Source organism: Rhipicephalus microplus, chromosome 7, assembly GCF_043290135.1.
Source record: "Rhipicephalus microplus isolate Deutch F79 chromosome 7, USDA_Rmic, whole genome shotgun sequence".
NCBI classification, from domain to species: Eukaryota; Metazoa; Arthropoda; class Arachnida; order Ixodida; family Ixodidae; genus Rhipicephalus; species Rhipicephalus microplus.
Genome location: NC_134706.1, coordinates 3,666,595 through 3,689,178, shown reverse-complemented (window position 1 = coordinate 3,689,178; position 22,584 = coordinate 3,666,595). Strand labels below are relative to the sequence as shown.

The window sequence follows — 22,584 nt, the reverse complement described above, 5'->3', positions numbered from 1 at the left end:
TCGTGGTGGGAGGGAGTGAAGGTTCCCCCCTCCCTACCATAGGCACTGCCGATGCCTATGATAGTCATAAAATTGTTGGGGTTCAATGTCTCTAAAACACCTTATGATTATGAGAAATGCTGCAGTGGAGGGCTTAGGAAATTTCGACCTCCTGGGAGTTGTTTAATGTGGTGCACCTAAACCTAAGCACACAGGCCTCAAGCATTTTTTGCTCCATCGGGATTTCATCTCGCGACCTGCAGGTCAGCAGCCGGGTTCCCTAGCTGTAAAGAGGAGGTGTGCACGATAGCTGTGTCCATGCATGTTTAGCTCATTGTTACATGTAGCAGCCATATACCAATTAAGTTATAACTCAGTATACATGGTCTCTTGTTCTTCAATCCGGGGCGTCCATAGGTGCGTCTCTATTTCTTGCATGAAGTGAAGTGCTAACTCTTTACAATCTGAGTATGAGCCTTGTATTCACAGGCTCAGCTATAGTCCTATGCAATGAAATCGGCACAAATAAAAAATTCAGTATAAATATTGCGGCTCCTCCTCCTCTCCCTCTGCCCTTGACATTTAGACACACACTGTAGGAACTGACCCAATAGAACATGCCACAAAAACGCACCGCATTTAGACATGTACTACAGAAAGAGACAACGCAAAAAGGTCATTGACAACCACCTGATGTTGTCTGCGTGCTCTTTTGGTTAACTTTCCTAATCATGACACATCCTAGCTTCAATTCTTGAGGAAGCTCTTGCTGATCACAGCGATAACTAGTGACTTATCTATATTTTTATGCTGGCTTAGCAATGATAGGTCTACTTGGAGAGCCCTCCTTCTGGATAATTTTACTAGCTTCTTTTTGTAGAAGGTTGTGATTTGTTTTTATTTTTTCTAGTGGAGCAGTCAAAGATTGCCTTTTCAGCTGAGAAAATTTTATTTAGAGTTCTAATATTCCCGCACTACTGTTTGTTGCAGAGCAAGCGACGGATGCTTCGCTGGCTTCGGAGAACTGGGCACTCAACATGGAGATATGCGACCTCGTCAACGATACTGATGAAGGGTAATGTTTTACTGCCACCAATCTTCAGGCAACATTGATGTTATTAGTCTGCTTTCACGTTATAATAAGCTCTTGCATCAAGATCCTCATGATTCCCAGGTGGTCATATCATTTGAGGCGTGCTGCCTTTTGTTTGTTGGTATACTTCGTGATGGTCATAGGATAAAAACATGGCCTTCTCTAATTTTGGCATAGCAGCTCTCTCATGCCATTAACCGTGTCAGCATTTGAGCATAACATCTGCCACAACGGTGTAGCAGTCAGGTTGCTCAGCTGTTGACCCGAAGATCGAAAGTTGGATCCAAGCTGTGGTGGTTGCATTTGGTTGTAGGCACAATGCCAGAGGGCCACATACAGTGTGTTGTCAGAGCATGTTAAGGAACACCAGATGGTCAAGCTTTTTGGAGCCCTCCACTATGGTGTGCCTCATAATAATATTGTGGTTTAGGGATTTAAAACCCGAAAAATTATAATTATGTTTGAGCTTTAAAATTTGCAAAAGTAAACTACTGAGCTAGGCTATATGGGTAAACATTCAGTGGCAAATGCGCTTCTGCCGTAGTTCAACAGCGTTTACACAGAAGGGCCAGCCAAATATGTTTGCTCGCTGTTGTCGCACCACAAAAAGAGGTGGTTTTATCGAATAATAACAAGGATTGCATGAACTGATCGGTAATATGAAGGCACTGTTTGCTATTTCTGTGGGCAAAATGTGAACTGTGTTCTCAAGTTTACTTCTACTTACATCTTCCCAAAATAAGCCAGTCAAGAGTGCATTATACATCCTATCATCTCTCTTGCATCTACTGTGCTAATGATACGGTGACTGCTTCACGTAAAAACTGCCCAGCCCAAGAACAAGTTTCACTATAATTTTTCTACCTGTGAAAAACAAAGATAAGCGTTGTGGGTACGTCAATGCAGCCTTCTCAATATTTTCCTACGATTATTTCAAATAAAGCTTAATCTTGTTCTAATGTTATCTGATGAGTTCACCCTGTCATCAATTATATTGCAAGAAGCAGCTTTATTTAATGGGCATTTTGTTTTTATATGCATATTCTGTATTTAGCTTATGCTCGTAACATTGTTCAATGAGCTGTCAGTTTGATTACTGCAACCATGTTGTCAATTGTATTGCTCCACGCACGTCTATAAAATTAGCTTCTTTCTTTTTAATGTTTAAATCTTTTGGACGCCTTTTCTATAAAAAGAAATCTTTTTAGTAGGACGATCATTTTATTTTTTGGAACAGTAATAATCCTTCATTGGAGATTAAGTGCTACTTTCAGCATTATTACTATCATTTTCATTGCAATGATAAACATTCTTCAGTTGTTTTGCCTTGAATACTCCCAGGCCAAAGGATGCGATTCGGGCGATACGCAAGAGGCTCATGCAGAATGCGGGCAAGAACTACACCGTCGTCATGTACGCTCTCACCGTGAGTACACGCCTTGCACCTTCTCATCTCACTTCAGTTTCGCTCGGCAGAGTGTACAATGTAATCACAGCTTTCCAATTTTTTTTTTTCTGACAAACTGTGCGACACCAAAACTTATTACTGCATCCGATGGTCACAATTATTCTTTCATACTTTTATTCCCAACTCCTTGTGATAACGTATTATTCTCCTGTTTTTGTTACAACTTTCTTTTATACCTTTGACTATGTTAATCTATTTTGTTTCTCACTTTGTGTTTTATGTATTTTATTGGTTACTACTGTTGAAAAAGTGTAACACATGTTGCTCAAACTGTCTCTTTAGCGAAAATGCGTTCGACAAAACTCAGCTGTTCATTTAAATAAATGAATTACAGTTGTTTTCAGATGTAGTCAAAGGCTAGTGAGAATTACATGGCAAAAAGTGTATGACATCATCAATTTCAGTTGTGTCATATACACCTTTGTAGCCTAGATTAGATAAGGGCACCAACATATCCTTGTGATAAGCCCACTTCATGGTCTGTTCTGACTGTGTGAAGTTGTCACAAGTGTTATTTGTTGGTCTGCGTATTCCTTTCGCATTTTGCACATCTATCTCTTCAGTCATCTTTCGACTTTTTCTTTTTTAAATTTGTTGATTAGTATACACATTGCAAATCTGTACATGAAGCACAATATTATAAAAGCGCCCACATTAAAAATTGCTACTTGTTTGCATTATTCCATTATTGTAACTGAATTGTTGGTCCCATTTGCATAGCCTTTATGCGTGGATAAAATATCTTGGGCTGCGTAGCTTTTGGAGCATGTTGCTAAAATAGTCATTGTTGTTGGAGGGTGCCCGAATATCTCACTTTTTAGGCCTTGCCTGCTTTGTACCTCACATGGCCTGTTCTGTTATTGCTATTTTCGCTTTTATCAAAATACAGCAAACAAGCGATGTATCAATATCAGGCTCATGAATGAAGGCTAGTTTCCATAGAATAAAAAAAGAAGGGAGAGATGGCAAACATGTTCAGGGTCAGTGCTCTGGAAAGGTAGTAACCAAATGCTGTAACATTTTATTGGGACACACAATGCAAGATTCACTTGAGTGTGAGGAGGTACGCAGTATTTTGTATGTTTTTTTTTTGTTTTTTGTGCTTATGTAGTTGTTTGTTTAGTTTAGAGGTGTCTGTCATTAAAATGAATTTCGAGCCAGCTCGGTAAACCTTCCTTCTGCCACGGTGGTGCTTGAATTGCTCTGACAGTAATGAACTGGCTGGTCATTACTGAGCCCAGGGATCATCTCGATACTTTTTCATACTTGAACTTTAAACAGCGATATGCCTAGGTGTGCTCACGTTTACTACCATTCCTCAGCACTAAATACTTTGTGGACCTATCTTTAAGCACAAAGAAATTCAACGTGCACACACTCACTACTTGTTTCCTCACTTTGCAGCTATACTTGCAGAGATTAGCACTTGCCGAAAGTAAGCAAGAATTTCGATAATGTTTTGAACTTCTGTTAGAGAGCTCTTGTCAACTGCATTTCTGGATTTTTTTTCGAGAGGCGATAACACTCTAACTGCTTATATATATGTGTGTGTATTTTCATGCCTGTATGTAGGAATGTATAGTACCGTCCACTGTTATAGGGAACACTACAATGAGCACCGTTTATATCGCTGGCCCTTTAACAGCATATTGATAAGGCATATTGACAATGTTCATGCACAGCACCAGTCTGTCAAAGAAAGTCATAACTGTCAATCGGCGGTGGCCTTATGCAAATCTAAACCACTATACTTTTGCAAGAGAATAAAGTCCATACATACCATGCATACAGCTGTTCCCTTTAACAGAAGACACACGTCTTGTACATGTCAAGTCCTATTTGTACGAAGTAGTTTATTCTTGTAATTTGCTACATCCGGCTCGGGTCAAAAATGTCCGCAGTGTCATGTAAAGAAAAAAAAAGATAGCTAAGTCAACGAAAGAAAATGCGTGGAAAGGGAATATTCACAATCTCAAGCGATGTTAACAGAGTATGTGCTTGCATAGTGCCGTATTTTCTCGATTCAATGTGACCATGATTGTAATGGGAGGGTTACATTCCAGGAAAAAATAAAAGAATTGTATGCATCTTTGCACTTTTTAGACAGCTTGAATTTCGGTATTCAGTTGTAACGTGAGCATGAACTTAAGGTAATAATAATCTGGAACTAAGCTAGCATTGCATTCAAAGAAATGTAATAAATGCGAAACAAATAAGAAACAAGCATTACTCAGTGGAAATGTCCGGAAAGTTAAGTGCATCCGGGACGTGCTATTCAGAGGCTGCCTGCAGTGTGCCGACGACAGCTGCAGCTGCATTTGTGGTGACGAGAAAAGCTTTTATTGCCTCGTGGCTGGAACACCTGCTTCTAGTGAAAGCCTACAGGTAGACGTGCCTTGTGACCGCATTCACAGGTTTGGGGGACTCTGCCTATAAAATGTGACCAGTAAGAAATAAGAGGGCTTTACTTTAAGCTAAGCTTCTCTGAAATACAGATTTTGAAAGGTGGTTGTGGCGACATAGTTCGCGAAAAACATGGCTTTGATGAGAGCCACAAAAATGCGGGTTTGCACAAATTGGGCCCACGAAGGCTTGCGCCAGTCACATATGTATTTGCATGTGCTGTTTTCCTGTAACTGCCACTGTCTCAATCGTGGGCGTGTCGTCGATCAGCCTCATTTCTGATATGGCCATCCAATCTTTTATCAAGGACACTTAACTTTATCTGCACAAAATCTTTAAAAAAGTTAGGTTATTTAAGACGAACACTGTCCCAATCCCCCAAAAGCACTAAATTACTAATGTATAAAACACTGATTCGCCCTATACTTGACTACGCATGCCCCGTATGGAATCCACACAAGCAGGGTGAAATCGATAGAATTGAGGCCATTCAAAAAAAAGCTATCAGATTTATTTGTAACCGCTATGATCGCTACTTTTCACCTTCTTTTGCCCTGTCTTCTCTTGAACTAACCACATTACGCATGCGCCATCTAAAGGATTCTATAAAACTGCTTTACTGTTTTATTAACTCGGTCTATCGCATGTCCCACAATACCTACATCTCATTTGCCTCGCTGTCCACAACTAGAAGTAATCACCACCTTAATATCAAGCCTTACCATTGTCGTACTGACACATTCAAATTTAGTTTTTTTCCTTTCACTGCCAAAATGTGGAATCAACTGTCCGGTGATATTCGCTCCCTTCCGCTGGAAAATTTTTTACTTGCCCTTGCTGATTTGCGTTAAGTGTTCTTTTGTTTTATTGCTCTGTTGATCTGTTTGTTTGTTATTTTTTTTTTCATTCTGTAAATGCTCACTCCTGCCATAGCCCCAAATTGGGGGCTGCAGTATGTATAAATAAATAAATAAATAAATAAATAAATAAATAAATAAATAAATAAATAAATAAATAAATAAATAAATAAATAAATAAATAAATAAATTTCACCTTGCCACATTTCGTTGTTGGCTTTCATTCTGCATTGGCATTCTTTCACGAACGGCTGTTGTTGTCACCTGTAGCAATGGAAGTATTGCACTGCTTATCACATGGGCAGAGGTCCAATTCCCGATATGAAAAAATGAATAATTTGAAAGGGAGTGTAGTGCAATGTGAAGGAAAGAAAAAAAGTAAGTGAGGCAAACACTTGCCAAGCTCTGCATGCCTTCTCTCTTTCTGTTGAACATATGAAAATATGTTGGCAGTATGAAAATAATAATAATAATAGACTTGCTTAGCAAAAGAAATGTTTCAGGTACAAAAGCAAGAAAGAGCTGTTACGTTTATCTAGATGGAGCGTATGATTTTTCATGCTCTTAGTTCAAGCAAGCACCTTACAGTTCCTGATTTGGTGAGATGGTATAGCTCTTTGATTCATATTGGTGGGCTAGTCAATTACTCGTTTGGAAAAGGCACACTATGCCCAAAACATGCAACGAACAATGTAAGGATGACAGTGCCCTTCAATGATAATGTCATCAGTATTCAACAAAGTTTTTTTATTGTAATGCATTCAAGAGGAGTGCATGTCGAATATCTTTGGCGATCTATTTTAAGATTGTGCTGACAGTTGTGACAAAAAAAAAAGAAGAAGAAAATACTGATGGGAATACAGGTTTACAAATAAAGTGCTTTGTTTTTTTCAACTACTGTTCTTGTGTGTTTGCCTTCAGTTCATGAATTTAAGTCGGCAAGTTCATAGAATTTGTCGGTATAAACCAGCTTACCCAATTTATTGGTTTGGTAACATTCAAGTGCATGGAATGTCAGGCAGGTACAAAGGATGGTGCCCCCCCCCTCTTTTTTTTTTCTCAAGCAAAGCTTTTACTGTGTCATAAGTGTTAGCATTGTAACTGTGACTGCTAAAAAAAAAGAAAAAAAAGTCACTAATGAAGATGTGAGGACCTTGAAGGTGTACCGGCCACATGCGTGTTTGTATGCGCCATTTTCCAGTAATTGATGCTTTCTTCATTGGGGGCTTGCTCGCGATAAGCCATTTCTGACATGGCATTCGATCATTTATCTAGGTCGCTCGCCATTTGACATTCCCTTGTGGCGTTGTTGCATACATATATGTGCTCATGACTGCTGATAACATGCTGAAGTGTTAAGCCGCTCAGCATGCCGATAAAGGTCCACTTCCTGGCATGGAGGAAGGAACAATGTGGGAGGATGAATTGCACAATGCTATAGAAAGAAAGAACAAGTAATACTAGCAAAGCTTAGCCTGTGCATGCTTGCGGTATTACTTTTAATTAAAGCGGTAAAAACCAAGCTTTCCATGACCCCCATTTTCCTGATACAAGGGCTCCAGAATTACTTATGTTCAAATGCACCCCTGGTGACAGTGTTGACGACTGCTATTTACAGGTTCTGGAGACGTGCGTGAAGAACTGCGGCCGTCGGTTCCACCTGTTAGTGTCACAGAAGGACTTCATCCAGGACCTGGTCAAGATGATCGGACCCAAGAACGACCCACCCACTGCCGTGCAGGAGAAAGTGCTCAGTCTCATACAGGTACATACACAACACGGCTGCATTGCAGTACGTGCCAGCTCATCCCATTTTGTCCCTGTGAACTTCTTGTTCTATTTGTAGCATTCTTTGGCTGCATTTCCCATTGCTTCACAACGACTCTGTAATTGCTCTTGCGGTTCGCCAATTGTCCGTCTTGCGCATTGTGGCCAGCCAGAGTCCATTTCGTGTGCTTGATTTCAACATTCACGTTTTAAGACACCTGCTACCCCCACGTTTTTTCTCTGACTGATTCTGTCGTCTTTTGATCTCTTGATGTTACTCATATCATTTTCCATTCCATCGCACAATGCGTGTGCCCCAACTTTTTCTCTAGTAGTCTCTGTTGCCCTGCGTATTTCAGCCTCATATGTTAGAATTTGCAGTATGTTAGAACTGGCAGATTTTCTTATATTTGGGAGGTCCTGCAGAATGCACTCCAGCCCATTGTTTTCCTTGGCAAATTTATTTTTCGGGGTTGGGATCTCCCGTTAGTACCTGTTCTATGTATGCTTATTGTTTTATACTCTCTAATGCGCAAGTCAACGGGTCAAATCCTGGCCACTGCGGCCGCATTTTCGGTGAAGACGAAAAGGCTTGAGGCTCATGTGCTTAAATTTAGGTGTAAAGTAAAAAACCCCAGGTGGTCAAAATTTCCGGAGCCCTCCACTACGACGTCTCTCATAGTCATATCGCACTTTGGGACATTAAATCCCAATAATTAATTATATTCTCTAATGCATGCTTCAACTCTCTGATGCATGACAGTAATTTATCTCTCAAGTACTATTTCTTGTTCCAGAGGTCGCATACTGTGCTATGCAGGCTGGGGCAGTTGCCCACTCACTGACTGCGGTGGCTGAGAGCACCGGTGGCAAACATGCCTGTGTAAAATTTACCAGTATACATGCTTAAGTAGAGGAGAGAGGGAAGCCACCTGTGTAGCTAAGTGGGGATCCGTAACACACTTCATGTGTAGTTCGTGGGCTGGACACCCACCTGCTGCAGTTGTTTTTTTACTTTCATTTTCCTTAACATTTCTACATAACAGCTAGACAATTTATCAAATTCTTTGTCTTGCTGTGTTGCCTGGTAACTTCACTTGAGTGCACAGCTAGAACTTTTATTACAATCTTTCAGTAAATTGATATTTTAAAAGTTTCTCTGTGAAATTCACAGTGTTGGTGAAGTGGCTGTGGCAAACTGCTGCAAAATGGACATGCTTAAGTGAGGCTCCCAAACAGCATTTTAGTTTGTTCGCATTGGGCAGGGCAGGAGAAAAAAGTTACAAGTTGATTTGAATCTTTGTGTGGGAAGCCCATGATATTTACTTGCATAAGACTAAAATGACTTATGTTGGGACTTGAGGTTATTGCAGGTAGCTAAAGGTAACGTGGATAGATTCAATAAGATAACTATGGATCCTGACTTCAGGTTGTTTGAGTCAAATGCGTAAGGGACCTTGCGAGTTTTTTCAGCTGCAAGTTCAAGGCAGTGTTAGAGTGTGTCTAACTGTGGCATTGTTTCTGTGTTCCAGAGTTGGGCAGATGCATTCCGCACACACCCTGACATGCAGGGTGTTGTCCAGGTGTACACCGACCTCAAGAACAAAGGTGTTGAGTTCCCTATGACTGATTTGGACTCCATGGCACCCATCTACACACCGCAGAGGGTGAGAAATTCTTAGCACCTTGTCCTGGTGGGGTGCTATGTGTACTATCTGTGTGAAATCAAGCCCAAACATCGGCAAGCCTTCGCGACAGTATAGTGTGCACCGTCCACTTATCACCATGGACAAGCAGGCATATACATGCAGAGCTGCTGGACAGGATGTGCATGTCTGTCATTGATGATAAGTAGACGGCACGCACTATACCATTGCGAAGGCTTGCCAATGTTCAGGTTTCATTTTATGCAGATAGTGCTTACACTGTGCTAAATGTATTTGAAATCTGTAATACATTTTATGTTCAGGCTCTCTGTGAACAGTAATTGTATTTCCTTGGCATTTTCGCGATTCACTTACACTATCAACATGTCTTGCCTTCCTGTCCTAATGGTCGAACAAAAATTTCTAACTGAATGTATTGAAGGCTATTGCTGTATGTGTGGCATCCAGAGAACACACCCTCTTGAAACAAATCACTACCTGGCCTCACGGTTGGTAGCTCTCGTGAGTTATAAAAAGAAAAAAATGTTGTTTGCCTCTCGGCAACTATAAAAACAGATTTTAGGTTCTGCTTTAGCCCCGCCGCGGTGGTCTACTGGCTAAGGTACTCGGCTGCTGACCCGCAGGTCGCGGGATCGAATCCCGGCTGCAGCGGCTGCATTTCCGATGGAGGCGAAAATGTTGTAGGCCCATGTGCTTAGATTTGGGTGCACGTTAAAGAACCCCAGGTGGTCGAAATTTCCGGAGGCCTCCACTACGGCGTCTCTCATAACCATATGGTGATTTTGGGACGTTGAACCCCACAAATCAATCATCAATTAGATTCTGCTTTAGTGGCTTTCCCAGTTGCTGCTTAGCAGCACTCCTGCTTCACCTGATTTACTGCTCCGTATGCCTGTACCTGTGCTAATCTTTTGTACGTTGTATACCGTCGTGAAATTTCTCTTTAGTTGGCATTGTAAAATGTTATTTCTGACTCATTTCGTTGTTTAGTCTGCTATTCAATTACGCAATAGAAAACAGGAAAACTCCTGCTAGGTGTCACATCAACTTGCGTTATGAGCACATTGAATTTTTCAAAAAATTTACACAAATTCATTGGTGTGATCATTTAGTAGTGTGACTACATTAGCCCATGTCAATACGACAGCTCTGTGCAACAAAAGTAGATCTCAAAAGCCTTACTTTTGCTAACTGCATAATAAAATTCATTTCTGAAATATGCCATAGGTACCCCCTTCATATCCATATCTCGCAGGTCATGCTTCTGCTCGAGGAAACCGGAAAAACACATGGGCACTGTGTGCCAAGTTTTAGTGGGCAATCATTTCACGTTAAAAAGCAGAAATTATATTATGATTAGATTGTTCAGTGGTGCAATTGTTATACAATAAAATACAGTAATTGTTTTGTCTCTCATATGAATTTTTTCGGTCTAGAAGAGATAAAAAGTTCATGAACACAAGGTGTCGCTGGAGGCAACAATTAGAGAAGCAGACTTGTCTTTGTCAGGACCACGACTGGTTGTGGACTTCAAGAAAAGACAACTTGTTGAAATATTGATTCCAGGGACACCTTATGTTTATGAATTGTTTATCTCTTTAAGATTACATGTTCCTCTGATCTACAGCCTTTTTTTTGTTGGATTCTTTCTAAAATTGAAATTGCGATTTTAGTGGCTAATGATTGCACACCCCTGGTTCAAGCCATCAGCATTCGAAGAAATCGAAGACTAGGCAGTCGAACCTCTTTAAAAGAGGCATGCTCTGGTCAGCAATCTTGTTTTTTACATGAGATGTCTTTCATAAGCAAGGTACCATGTATGAATTTTCTCACCAATCCATATTTTACTGTAGGCACTCTGGTGTCGCTTACACCCATTTGTCTCTTATACACTTAAGCCTCGATATAATGAACCAGGATAAAACAAAATTTTGGTTATAACAAAGTAAAAGAAAAATTGTTTTGCAATAAATATTGTGTTAGGATGAAACCTTTATAACAAAGTTTTAGATATAACAAACTTATTTGCATGTAACATGCAACTTTGTTATAATGAGGTTTGAGCGTCTCTTATAAAGGGGTTCGACTATAACGAAAAGCTTACATACCTTGCTATTAGCAGCCAACGAAACAAGCGGTGTGAACAAACTTTTCTGCAGAGTGTTCCTCTGACGGCACCCACGACATTGCCCCGGGTGAACCCCTACGCAGCCCACGGCCGACCCGTGGCCCAAAGCGAGGTGGAGTCTGGGGCGCTCCCACCGAGCCCCGTGGGGCTCACGCCTGAGCAGCTGAACAAGCTGCGCAAGGAGCTGGACATAGTGCAGCGCAACATGACGGTCTTTGGCGAGATGCTGACCGAACTGGTGCCTGGTCAGGAGCAACGCAGCGAGTGGGAGCTTCTTCAGGTCAGTAAGTGTAGTCCAACTCTGCAGCATGGAGTAAATGGAGTGTCACACGGGAACTTCTGATCAAGGGTAGGGGACATCCAAATAAGTTTTCTTATCATGATCAACAATAATTTCTGCTACATTGTCCCAACTAATGTGGTTTGAGTTTGGTGCAGATGCGAGTCAAATTGTGATGTGGAAGCCAGATTGCATTGCACAGATCACGATAGTCTTGATCGCAATTGTCACTGGTCTCAACTAAATTTGACCGTGTGGTAGCACTTGATCCAAATTGAGCCTAATCTAATGCAGCCCTGATCGAAATAAAATTTACCCGTGTGACATCACTTTAAGATAAGACAAGAGTGCCAAGACCGTTTTTCTGGAATAGACACATTACGCAGTGCCCATTCCTGTTTCACCGCGTGTTCACCAGATGACAATGAAGCTGCGAAGGAGAGATGTCATCCTCGAGCAGTACTGCTGGCGGGGGTTCTGTGTGTTGTTGCTATAACAATGGTGCACAGTCAGGTCACGCTTCACCACACTCCCACTTCTGTTTGTCTACCCATTTTATAGTCTGCTCCCCACATAAAGGGACTCTGAAATGTCTTCTATTTAATTTGGCGGCATTTAGGCTAGACTATTATCAAATCATTCGCACCATATATTCAGCGAGGCACCACGTACTAAGGCTGCTACAAACACATCGATACCTTCCTTCTCACCCCTGCCTTGCCTCCTCAACTCATGAGTCATGCTGGCATCCTTGGCGATCGCAGTGCTCTAATGGCAGCATTCAATGGTTCGAGCTTTGCTCATTCACGGCCTCCGAGACTGCGCACTGAAAGGTTGTGTGCAATCTCTGAGGCCATAGAACAGTTCACCCAGAGCACGCACACCATCTGGTTACAGCGACGAAGATCAGTAAGTTCTGATATTTGCTCGGACTGGTACCACCACACTACCAGCACATCTTGTCCAATTCTCTTGTACGGCAGCAATCTGCAAAGGTGTGGGAAAAAGCTAAAAAAACTCGAGGATGATCAACGATAAGTTTCAACTTTGGCAATGTGGTTGTTTCTGTAGGGTTGAAGTGGGACCCTGCAGACTCATGGATTGTAGCGTCGACCAGACAGCGAGAACGCTACGCTCATTGCAGCGATGAGCTGCAGTGATTCCATTGACCGGATGCCTCACAAACCTTGCACAATGTCGTAGCTATAATAGTCACCGATTGCTAGATACTGTGTGGTACACAACACAGCCATGGCAATTAATCGTGTCCAAAAATAAGAAAGCTTGAGATTAAAACACTGTCACTCAGCTCTTGCCAACATGGAGCATATTGTAACACAAGCAGGCGGCGCTTGCTGCCTCAAGAAATTCTCTGACGTCAACTGGAATATCCAATAACATTGGTCACAGGGTGCTAGGCGTACTGGAACTTTTCTACATCTACATGTAAAAGATGTGAGAAATTGAGCCATCATTTGGCTAAGCTGCTGAGATCTGCAGCGAATCACGTGTTTAAAGTTTCGTAATAAGTTGCACAGTTGATGCAGAGAGCTTAAATTAGTTTTCAAAGGATCTCCATGGCGTGCTTCACTGGCTCAGTGCGTTCATATCAAATCTGCAAAACCATTTCAAGGTCTCAACTCTTCTCGCCTCTGCCAGTTAGTGCATGCACTTGTATGAGAGCAGGTTGAATAATTTCCATGTGCCTCGATACATGCCGCCGCATGTTGTGAGCACCACAAGGGTAGAAGGAAGTTTGTGTGAAAGTGTGAACTGGAACGGAGGGACAGAGCAAAGGAATGAACTGGACCACTGCATCTGCATTGCACGGCTTGTCCCAAATGAATGGGTTGCATGGCAGCTAAGTCGGCAGTCACAGATTCTCCTAGGCATGTTGCATGTCTCCTGGATCAGCTGAGGTCTTGGGACAGCCCTTTACCCATCATCTGTTCACATGGCATTTCCTTGTAGCAAACCATGCACAATAGGCTAAACAGGGAACGAACATGTACCTAGTGCTTCCTTTTGCCATGTTTACTTGGTTTTATGTCATTCAGTGCAAGAAATGGAATACCAACTAGTTCAGAAAACCAAATGCTATAAGAATGACTAAATTATGCATTAATAATCGTTATTTGTAAACCCCAACAGCATCAGTATGCTGCATATATTGTGTAACAGCCATCACAATAAAAAGGATTTTGTGTTGACATCAACCTTTACATGGAAGGCTCTATGTCATATTTCGTTCATTCGTTCATTCATTTACTTGTCTATTTATTGAATGCCGGCTCATTTATGTATGGGTTGCATCATCACAGGAGCTGCAGAAAACGTGCCATGCCATGCAAACGAGAGTTGTCGAGCTCATCAACAAGGTGGCCAACGAAGAAGTCACAGGTACGTTTAATATCCAGCCTTGAAGCGCAGTCTTGCTACTGTGATGCTGCTTGATATCTTTCTGATATCTCTGTTTGGGTCTGTGGCCACCAATTCAAGATGTGTGTCGAGATGTCTCACAAGTGTGATGTGTAATCTTGTGAAGTCATTCCATGTTGCTTAGGCGTATTTCATACCAAGACAAGAGTGAGATATGATTTCCTTGGTGTATTGCAATAAGATGAACGGTCAATTCAAGGAAACAGCCAAAAAGTGTTCATACTTTAAAAAAACCCTTGATAAATTGCGCCCTTACTGTCTACCTTGTCTTCTTCCTGTGTACGGTCATCTGTATGTGCAACTATTCCAACCATAGACATGAATGAACTTCCCCAGCAAGAAGTGCTTCTGAAAAATAAACTATTGCTACTAAAAAAATTCTATGGGGCGACAAGATAGTTTTTGATGTGTAGTGTGTTCATAACCAATATTTTTATCGGGCATTGTTCCCAATGTCTTTGTATCGCCACTTGACTGTTATCAGCCCCATAACGATTATTTGGTCTTGCATTCAGCAGTGAACTGCAGTGGACATCATTAGAAACCTGCAAAATTTCCCGAGTTTTTCGTTAACTTTCCGAATTCGGGCTTTGCGAACCAAATTTTTAGTTACATTTCTAGATTCAAGCTATATGAAATCACAAATTTTGTGTTAGGTTTTAAGGAGTGATTTTGTTACGAGGCATCCCATAAGGCTTTTGAAATATGAAATTCACACGGCTGCAAGAACATTTGCAAGAAAGAGATTGTGAGAAAACTTGTGCTGCCCTCTTGTGGCAGTGCAAAGTAGCCTTTGCATCTGAGAGCACTTGCTTCAATCTAATTATTCAGATTGCTTTGTTATCTAGTTGATCTGAATCGAAAACAATTAAGTCACTGAAATTGTTCCTGTGACGACAGCACTACACAAAAATTCGATGTATTAGTATGATAAACAACTGATGGTTCTTCATTTGTGGAATTGTCTATGCAAGCCTGTACTAGTATGCATAATGAGGCTGATGATGATGATGCTGTAGGCTTGCATTTTCTTTAGTGTAGACTTAGAAATGTAGTTGATTGCATGGATTTTGTACACTCTATCTCGGTTCTTGTCTACAGGAGAGTTGCTACGAATCAACGATGACATGAACAACCTGTTTCTGCGTTACGAGCGCTTTGAGAAGCGGAGGACGGCCATTGTCACGGGACAGGTCAAGGACACCTCTGCCGCAGCCAATGCGCAGAATGAGGTGACAGCCACATCTCTCTCTTATTTTCATGTGTGAGCTGAGAAACTCATTTACTGCAGAGTATATAAGCTTCAGCATCGATACTGAATTTGTTTCTGCACACACCAGCTTGGAGTACTGTTTTTCGGAGCTTGTCTGTGTAGACTCTGAATAAGCTACAGGGTAAGTAAGCGTTTTAATAAACTGCTGTCCACATGTATACTAAGTGTATAGTGAGAGGTGGAGTTTTGGATAAGCTGATCGCACAATTGGTCAATTTACCTTTTCGTTGTTGTGATAGCACTGGTGCGTCTTGTGCTTGCAGAGCTCGTCTGCTGCAGATGCAGCACCTCTGATTGACCTCGGTGAGCCAGATGTGACCAGTGAACTCCAGAAGCTTGGTAAGAAAGAAAAAAAAAAAGGCTTGTTTTATTATTTTGTTGGTTTTTGATGTCGTTTAACCTGCCTTGTTCAGCATTTTATTTTACTATAATTGGTTTATTCATCATTCTTCAGTGCATTACATCAAGAGGGGCACATTAATTTCAACTCATTAGCTTATAGAATGTCTGTGTCAGATCTCGTCTGTGTCTCTTCTGTTTTACTTTGTCTTCATTGTTTTTCCACTGTACATGAACATGTAGACGAGTCTCTTTAAGCCATAAGTTTCAGGGACCTCTTCGGACCAGTAGAATAAATGTGGGACCTCTTGCAGTGAATGAAAAGTAAATAAAAATAGGAGGGGGTCACAACACGGAATGCAGTGTGAAGTGTGTGGCTTTTCTCTAAGTGGGTTGTCCATGACCCCCCCCTTGGTTCCACGGACCCCTGCTTGAGAGCCACTAATGTAGGCTGTACTCTGTCTCAAAAGCTGGTCGCAACAGATTGGGAACAGAGTGTGAGCATGAGGTGGTATCACGTCGCCTCTCAAGTGCGGCTCGAGGTTCCCAGGCTGTCTGTTCACTTTGTCTTTGCAGCATTCGCTTGACTAAAAGAGACTATAAAAGCAATGACTCCGCCTTCTGACGGCTTTGGAGTAACACGGAAAGGATGGGCATGGGAAGATGCAGAGCATAGCGGATTGTGCGGTAATCCGAAGACGTGTGCAAAGCCATAAGAAGCTCGTGATGCATGAAATGGGGCACTACAAGCCAAATGGCTCATAAGGTTTTGATGTAACATACTTCTTTAAAGAAGAGCTGAAACTATTTGGGAGGAGGGTACTGTGTAGTCACAGTTTAAATGCAGTAGAACCTCGATGATACAAGTTGGAAGGGAGCTTGCAAAATATTTGTATCATCCCGAATTCGTATGAACCAAAAACAAGCTAAAACTGATATGGAAGATGAACAAGAACTTTATTGGCAACTACTTCTTGCGGAAAAAGTCCATGATGTTCTTTTGAACTCTCCTGCCTTCCCGGTCTCTCAATAAAGTGCCGCGGACTCCTCACTCATGCTGTGAATGGCACGTGTATGAATGACATGTGTGAATGGCGCGGTGCATTCACACTTGACATCAAAGGGAGTGAGAGCGGCCAAACTCATTGGAAATTCACTCACTTTGCCGTTTAAGCGGCCGGAAAACAGCACCGGGAAGTCGACATGAAAAAAAATGTCTTGGAGAACTCAAGCAAAAATGACAGAGCGGCCGCAAAACCACGTTCGCGCCCGTCTAACATGTTCGCATTTGTTCTGCCCCTTGCACATGCCACCGCTACCATCGCCTCTTGAGAATTCATTCCATTTTGCATGTTTCCTGAGCATTAAAGTTCGTACCAAGGTTTAGTGAGGCATGCAAAGCACTAAAAGAAATAATTTACACCTTTACAAACATTGTTTCGAAAGATATGCCTGCAGAAACAACACGAGCGGACGCAGCGGTGGTGACAGAATCAGCCGGCAGTGCAAATGTGAGACACGTTAGGTCGTGCTGACTTTCTGCTGCTTCACCTTTTTTTTCTACTTCCGTTGTTCTTGGAAATCGTAATTCGAACCAGGCTCTCGATGAACACATCCTTTTCAAGTCCATGAGCCTTGACGTGCTGCACGAGTAGTCCATGATAGCTCCGACACGGTCCACCGCCGATGCCATGGCTGTTATGTTGAATAAGTGGCTGGCTGTTTACATTTGTGGTTTGAGAGCTGGAGCAGCTGGTGTAGCCAAAGCCGTGAAACATCTGTGTTCTGTGTGTCTCCTATAGTCTTCGTCTAAATTGGGCTGAAGCCTATTCAATTATGTACCTACTCGCCCAAGTCAAAGTGCGATTAGAAGCAAGAAGGTGATCTGCTATCGCGTGGGGGAAAAAGTGGTTTCGGACGAATTTTTTCCGGCCACAAAAGGGAGGAAAATTCCGGCAAGTTTTGCCGCATTCACTCCCTTCAAGGCCAAGAGTGAACGGGCCTTCCTCTCACAAACAAGCAGTGTTGCGACACTGGCATGCAGCGTTCAATCGCACATTCGTATCATTCGCGGTGGCTGGGAAACTTTTTGTATAACACCGAATTACGGCGTATTTTGTATAATACAATATAGTACAGTCCATCCAAAACAACCTTAAAATTTGCATCATTGCAAAGTTCACATCAACCTTAGCCGTATCATTGAGATTCTACTGTATTGAACTCAAAACGCAAGTGGCATTTCTTTGGAAAAGAACTGCAACTGTGGCACCAGGGTAGGATGTCTTGAGGCTGTGAGCAAATGAGGTGAGAACATCTTCAAGAGGCCATGTCATCTGCAGAAGCAGCACTATTGATGCGTGGCCTCCGCAGTTAGCCCCAACAATGGCACACAGATAGAGCCAACCAGAGAGGCTACGGTTGAAGGTACGAGAGATGCTTGTTAACCTTGCACTCAGCAAAGTGAACCTTGTTTGTCATTTAGGTGAATATTGTAATCCAGTTGCAGAGCTTTCAGTGCCTCGACACTTACTTGAGCACCTGGTCCATAATTGTAGGCCCGTGTGCTCAGATTTGGGTGCACGTTAAAGAACCCCAGGTGGTCTAAATTTCCGGAGACCTCCACTACGGCGTCTCTCATAATCATATAGTGGTTTCGGGACGTTAAACCCCACATATCAATCAACCTGGTCCATAAACAGCGCTCACACTGTGAGTTTGGGTCGGTAAGTGGCTGAGTTCTTTTGTCGGAGTGCAGCGCAGTTCCAGCATCAAAGTGATGATGATGTAATCCCGGTTTATTTATTTCCACTCTCACAAGAGTGGAGCAAGAGAAACTCTTTTGTTGTGTATTTTGAAGCTCCTGCTGAAACAACTGCAAACAAGTTACAATATTATGGATGATTGTGCCACTCTTTGATGATCGGATTTCAAAGCCACCTCGTTATTCCTTTAAGGAGAGACATGGGTCTTTAAATATTTTTCTTTATTAGTTGAGCTGAATGCAATTTAATGCACTTATTCAGTTTTTCCTGCAGATCCAAGTCTTATGTAGATATTTATTAGCTGCATTAGAATAAGAGAGACGCAATCTCTGAAAGTATACTTCTTACAGTGCTTTTTGGCATCTTTACGTTGTTAAACACAAAAACTGAATAAGTGCATTAAAGGGGCCTTGCAAAACATTTTGAGCATGGTCAGAAACCGCTGCCGATCGGTAGTAGAGGCTCCTGTGAACACGGGAGCTAAATGTTATAGCACAGCACGCGGCCTGGAATTCACAATAAATTATCATTGAGCTAGAAATTGCTTACTCTTGCCTCGACAAATGACAGAAGATGCTCAAAAATCTTATGTAGATTACCCATCTATCAGCCATTTTGCTCATTTGAACATGGTGCACTCGGTTGTTACAAAGATCGCCGCGAGAGGCCGTCACTTGTCCACGCGTACACGCGAGATCGCACTGAAAAAGACGCGTATTCGAAGAAGAAAAAAGAAGAAGAAAGTGCTCAAGGTCATGAGGCGCACGTGACGTTTTTTGTTTGCCCCCTCTCATCCCTCCCTGCTTAGCTTCCAGCACTTTCGTTGGGACGAGAGAAGAGAGCATGCGATTGCAGTGTGTGACAAATCTTTGTAACTCCGCTTGTACCGGACAGATGCTCAAAATTTTTGCGCCGTTAAATTTGCGAGGCAATACGCTTTTTCAGGAAACCAATTTCATGGTTACTTAAAAAATACTTTCAGGACCCCTTTAAATTTCACTTCATTCATCCTACTATTAAAGGGCCACTCACTAGGCCCCATAACAAATTTTAGTTAGACTGTGGAAGTTGTGTGTTCGATGACGAGCATTATGCCACAAATTTTTTCAATCGGTCATAACGAGTTGAGAAAACTGTTCTTTTCTAAGGGGTGCGAAACGAGGATGAGAGGAGGCGAGCTTGAAACTCTTGCCGCTCCCCCACCTAGCCTTCGCAAGCCATCTCTCTTCCCCACCCTCTCAGGCATCGGACCAAGAGGTCACGTGGGCATGACGTGCCCAAACAAGTCCAACCCCCGAGCACGCGAGTGGCGTTGCTTTGTTGACCAGCATTATTTTGTGGTCTTTTTCCTGTTTCTGCGGGGTGGTTTAGAAACGCTGGCTTAGGCGCGGTAGAATAGACGAGCACAAGGAGTGGCCAAACGTTTAGGATCGTTACTTTCACTTTCATGGCTGTAATCTGCTCAATGCGCTGACCGTGGGGGCACGAATGCATGCAAAACGCCGGCACATCAGCCCTGCATCTCGTTGCAATTCTTGGGGGGAAAAAAAATGGCCCCGCCGCGGTGGTCTAGTGGCTAAGGTGCTTGGCTGCTGACCCACAGGTCGCGGGATTGCATCCCGGCTGTGGCGGCTGCATTTCCGATGGAGGCAGAAATGTTGTAGGCCCGTGTGCTCAGATTTGGGTGCATGTTAAAGAACCCCAGGTGGTCAAAATTTCCGGAGCCCTCCACTAAGGCGTCTCTCATAATCATATGGTGGTTTTGGGACGTTAAACCCCACATATTAGTCAATCAATCAACAGGGAAAAAAATGGAAAAAAGATGTGGACATTTCCTTTTTGTGTCTCATTTATCTCAAGTTTTATTAATCTCTTCAATAAACAAATCACATAAACTATACATGTGTTGAATAATTTTTGCTATGTCACGTGCCACTGTTGGCAACTTCAGAGCACAGTCGTCTACGTAGAAGACCAACCTCATTGCACTGCTGTGTATGTAGGGCAATTCATACGTTCACGTCATGCCTTAATTCTCTGGGCATGCACTCGCAAAAGGAAGGGGGAGCAGCGTTCATCTCAAAATTTGACCCATTTTTGCGTCGCGTAGCTTTGTGAATTTTGGCAGGAGTTATCGTGAACCATCCATCCAACCATTGCGCTTGTCATCTGAAAATGGTCAAACCTGGTAAGTGGCCCTTTTAAAAAAAACCTTTTAATACCCATGTCACCACTTGATGGGTTGCCATGAAGGCTTCGCCATGTTTGAGTCAACTTATCAATAATGTTCGAGATACTCGGAATTTAATTTTCTCATTTTCAATGGCCATCATTGTATGGTTTTTGCTTGCTACACACAGCATTTTTTTTTATCATGCAAAGCGTTGGGACCTGCTGGGACTGGAGGGGCAGGTTCAAACCCGGCGGCCAAACCCTCGGGCGACGAGTTTGACATGTTTGCGCAGTCCCGGCACAGCAGCGACACAAAGCCCAGGTGAGGGCATAGCACAACTAAGGAGTAATGTATGATTTGTCTTCTTTCCATGCCTGCATAGTACTATACAGTGTACCTAGTGGGTGTCCCGTGTCGTCCTGGGTTGCCCTTGTGTGTGCTGCACCAACCAGTCTAAGTGGGAACGGGTAATCTAATGCAGCTATCCTGGCAAATGTGTGACCAGACATCTCGGTATTTCATTCATTGCTATTAGCCACACAGTCTGTGTTGAGGAGCAATAACAAAGATTATTAAACTGCCAGCCTTTATTCGGTATGTCTATGAAGTGCCCTAAGGAGAAGTACTCCTCATATTTCAGAGCAATTATACTCTTTATTATTATTATTATTATTATTATTATTATTATTATTATTATTATTATTATTATTATTATTATTATTATTATTATTTGTGTACATTTTGTTACATATGTCCCAATTTGCCTAATGCACTTTCATATACTAAGGCTCAATGCTGTTGATCATGTTTTATTGACAGCTCTTGTTGTACAATGCTGCCTATAGTCATTCACAACCTAAGAAAAAGGAAAATTTGTCAGTCCCTCCCACTCAGGATAAATGCTCCACCTAATAGTGCTTACTCACTTCAGTGGTGCCAATCACTTCCTTGGGGCATTAAGATAGTTAATTATACCATACAGACACACATTTGTGTTGTGAGGTTTATGGTAGAAGCTCAAATGTCCTGGTAAATTTTGTTGGGGATTGTCGCATTGCTGTTCTGCCACACATAATGTTTTAGGTGGGATCTGAATCGCTTATGCTCACGGAACACAGACACAGTCATGCCATCAGGCAAACTAACTCATGAACATTTATTAACTGCTTTTACACCACGACGAGCCCACAAGCTAAATCTAATAACTAGTAACACACTAAATAACGAGATACATAATGCCAGTACAACACACAGAGAACATGACACTCAAAACAACATGATGCATACAATGTACCACAAATGTGGCATTGCCGATATCCAACTTGCCATAAGGGTGGCATGGGCCCAACCTGCGGAATCGTACCTTATGACCACGCCGAGAACCATCCATCCACACACGCTATTAAGCCCCAAAGACATGCTGCTGGTGCCCTCGTGCAAGCACAGCGCGACCTGTCACCTTGGTGCTGCTAAAGCCCACCTAAACTAATCCAGGAGACATGCATGCATCATGAGATCAAGCGAACTTAGAGGTTAAAAGGGGGAAACTTTGCAGGCATAGCACCCCCACAATCTTTAACTGTAACTATGCATAGTATACACAACGAACTTACCCGTGTGCTCAGATTTGGGTGCACGTTAAAGAACCCCAGGTGGTCTAAATTTCCGGAGCCCTCCACTACGGCGTCTCTCATAATCATATAGTGGTTTTGGGACGTTAAACCCCACATATCAATCAATCAATCACAACGAACTTAGATGTGCCAAAATATTGGTTATAACGAAGTAAATGAATAATTGTTTTGCAATGAATGCAATGTTAGTAATATACCTTTATAACAAATTTTAAGAGATAACAAACTTATTTCCGTGTAAGATGCAAGTTTATTATGAGGTTTGTCTACATTTGCATTGGCTAAAAAAAAAAGGCACTTATGGTTTGAGCAGAAACCA

The 22,584-nt window shown here is 42.2% G+C and overlaps 1 protein-coding gene across 4 annotated transcripts in view; it reads left to right on the top strand.

Annotated features, from left to right (window-relative positions):
* LOC119180124 (TOM1-like protein 2) overlaps positions 1-22,584 on the top strand; it is a 97,304-nt gene that overhangs the window by 58,998 nt on the left and 15,722 nt on the right. For all 4 annotated transcript variants that reach the window (XM_075868489.1, XM_075868488.1, XM_075868487.1 and 1 more), the window contains exons 2-10: positions 970-1,054; positions 2,414-2,498; positions 7,419-7,565; positions 9,100-9,234; positions 11,394-11,642; positions 13,964-14,042; positions 15,183-15,313; positions 15,618-15,693; positions 20,841-20,952. In XM_075868489.1, the coding sequence (XP_075724604.1) occupies positions 970-1,054; positions 2,414-2,498; positions 7,419-7,565; positions 9,100-9,234; positions 11,394-11,642; positions 13,964-14,042; positions 15,183-15,313; positions 15,618-15,693; positions 20,841-20,952 (1,099 nt within the window). The remainder of the gene's footprint in view (positions 1-969; positions 1,055-2,413; positions 2,499-7,418; positions 7,566-9,099; positions 9,235-11,393; positions 11,643-13,963; positions 14,043-15,182; positions 15,314-15,617; positions 15,694-20,840; positions 20,953-22,584) is intronic.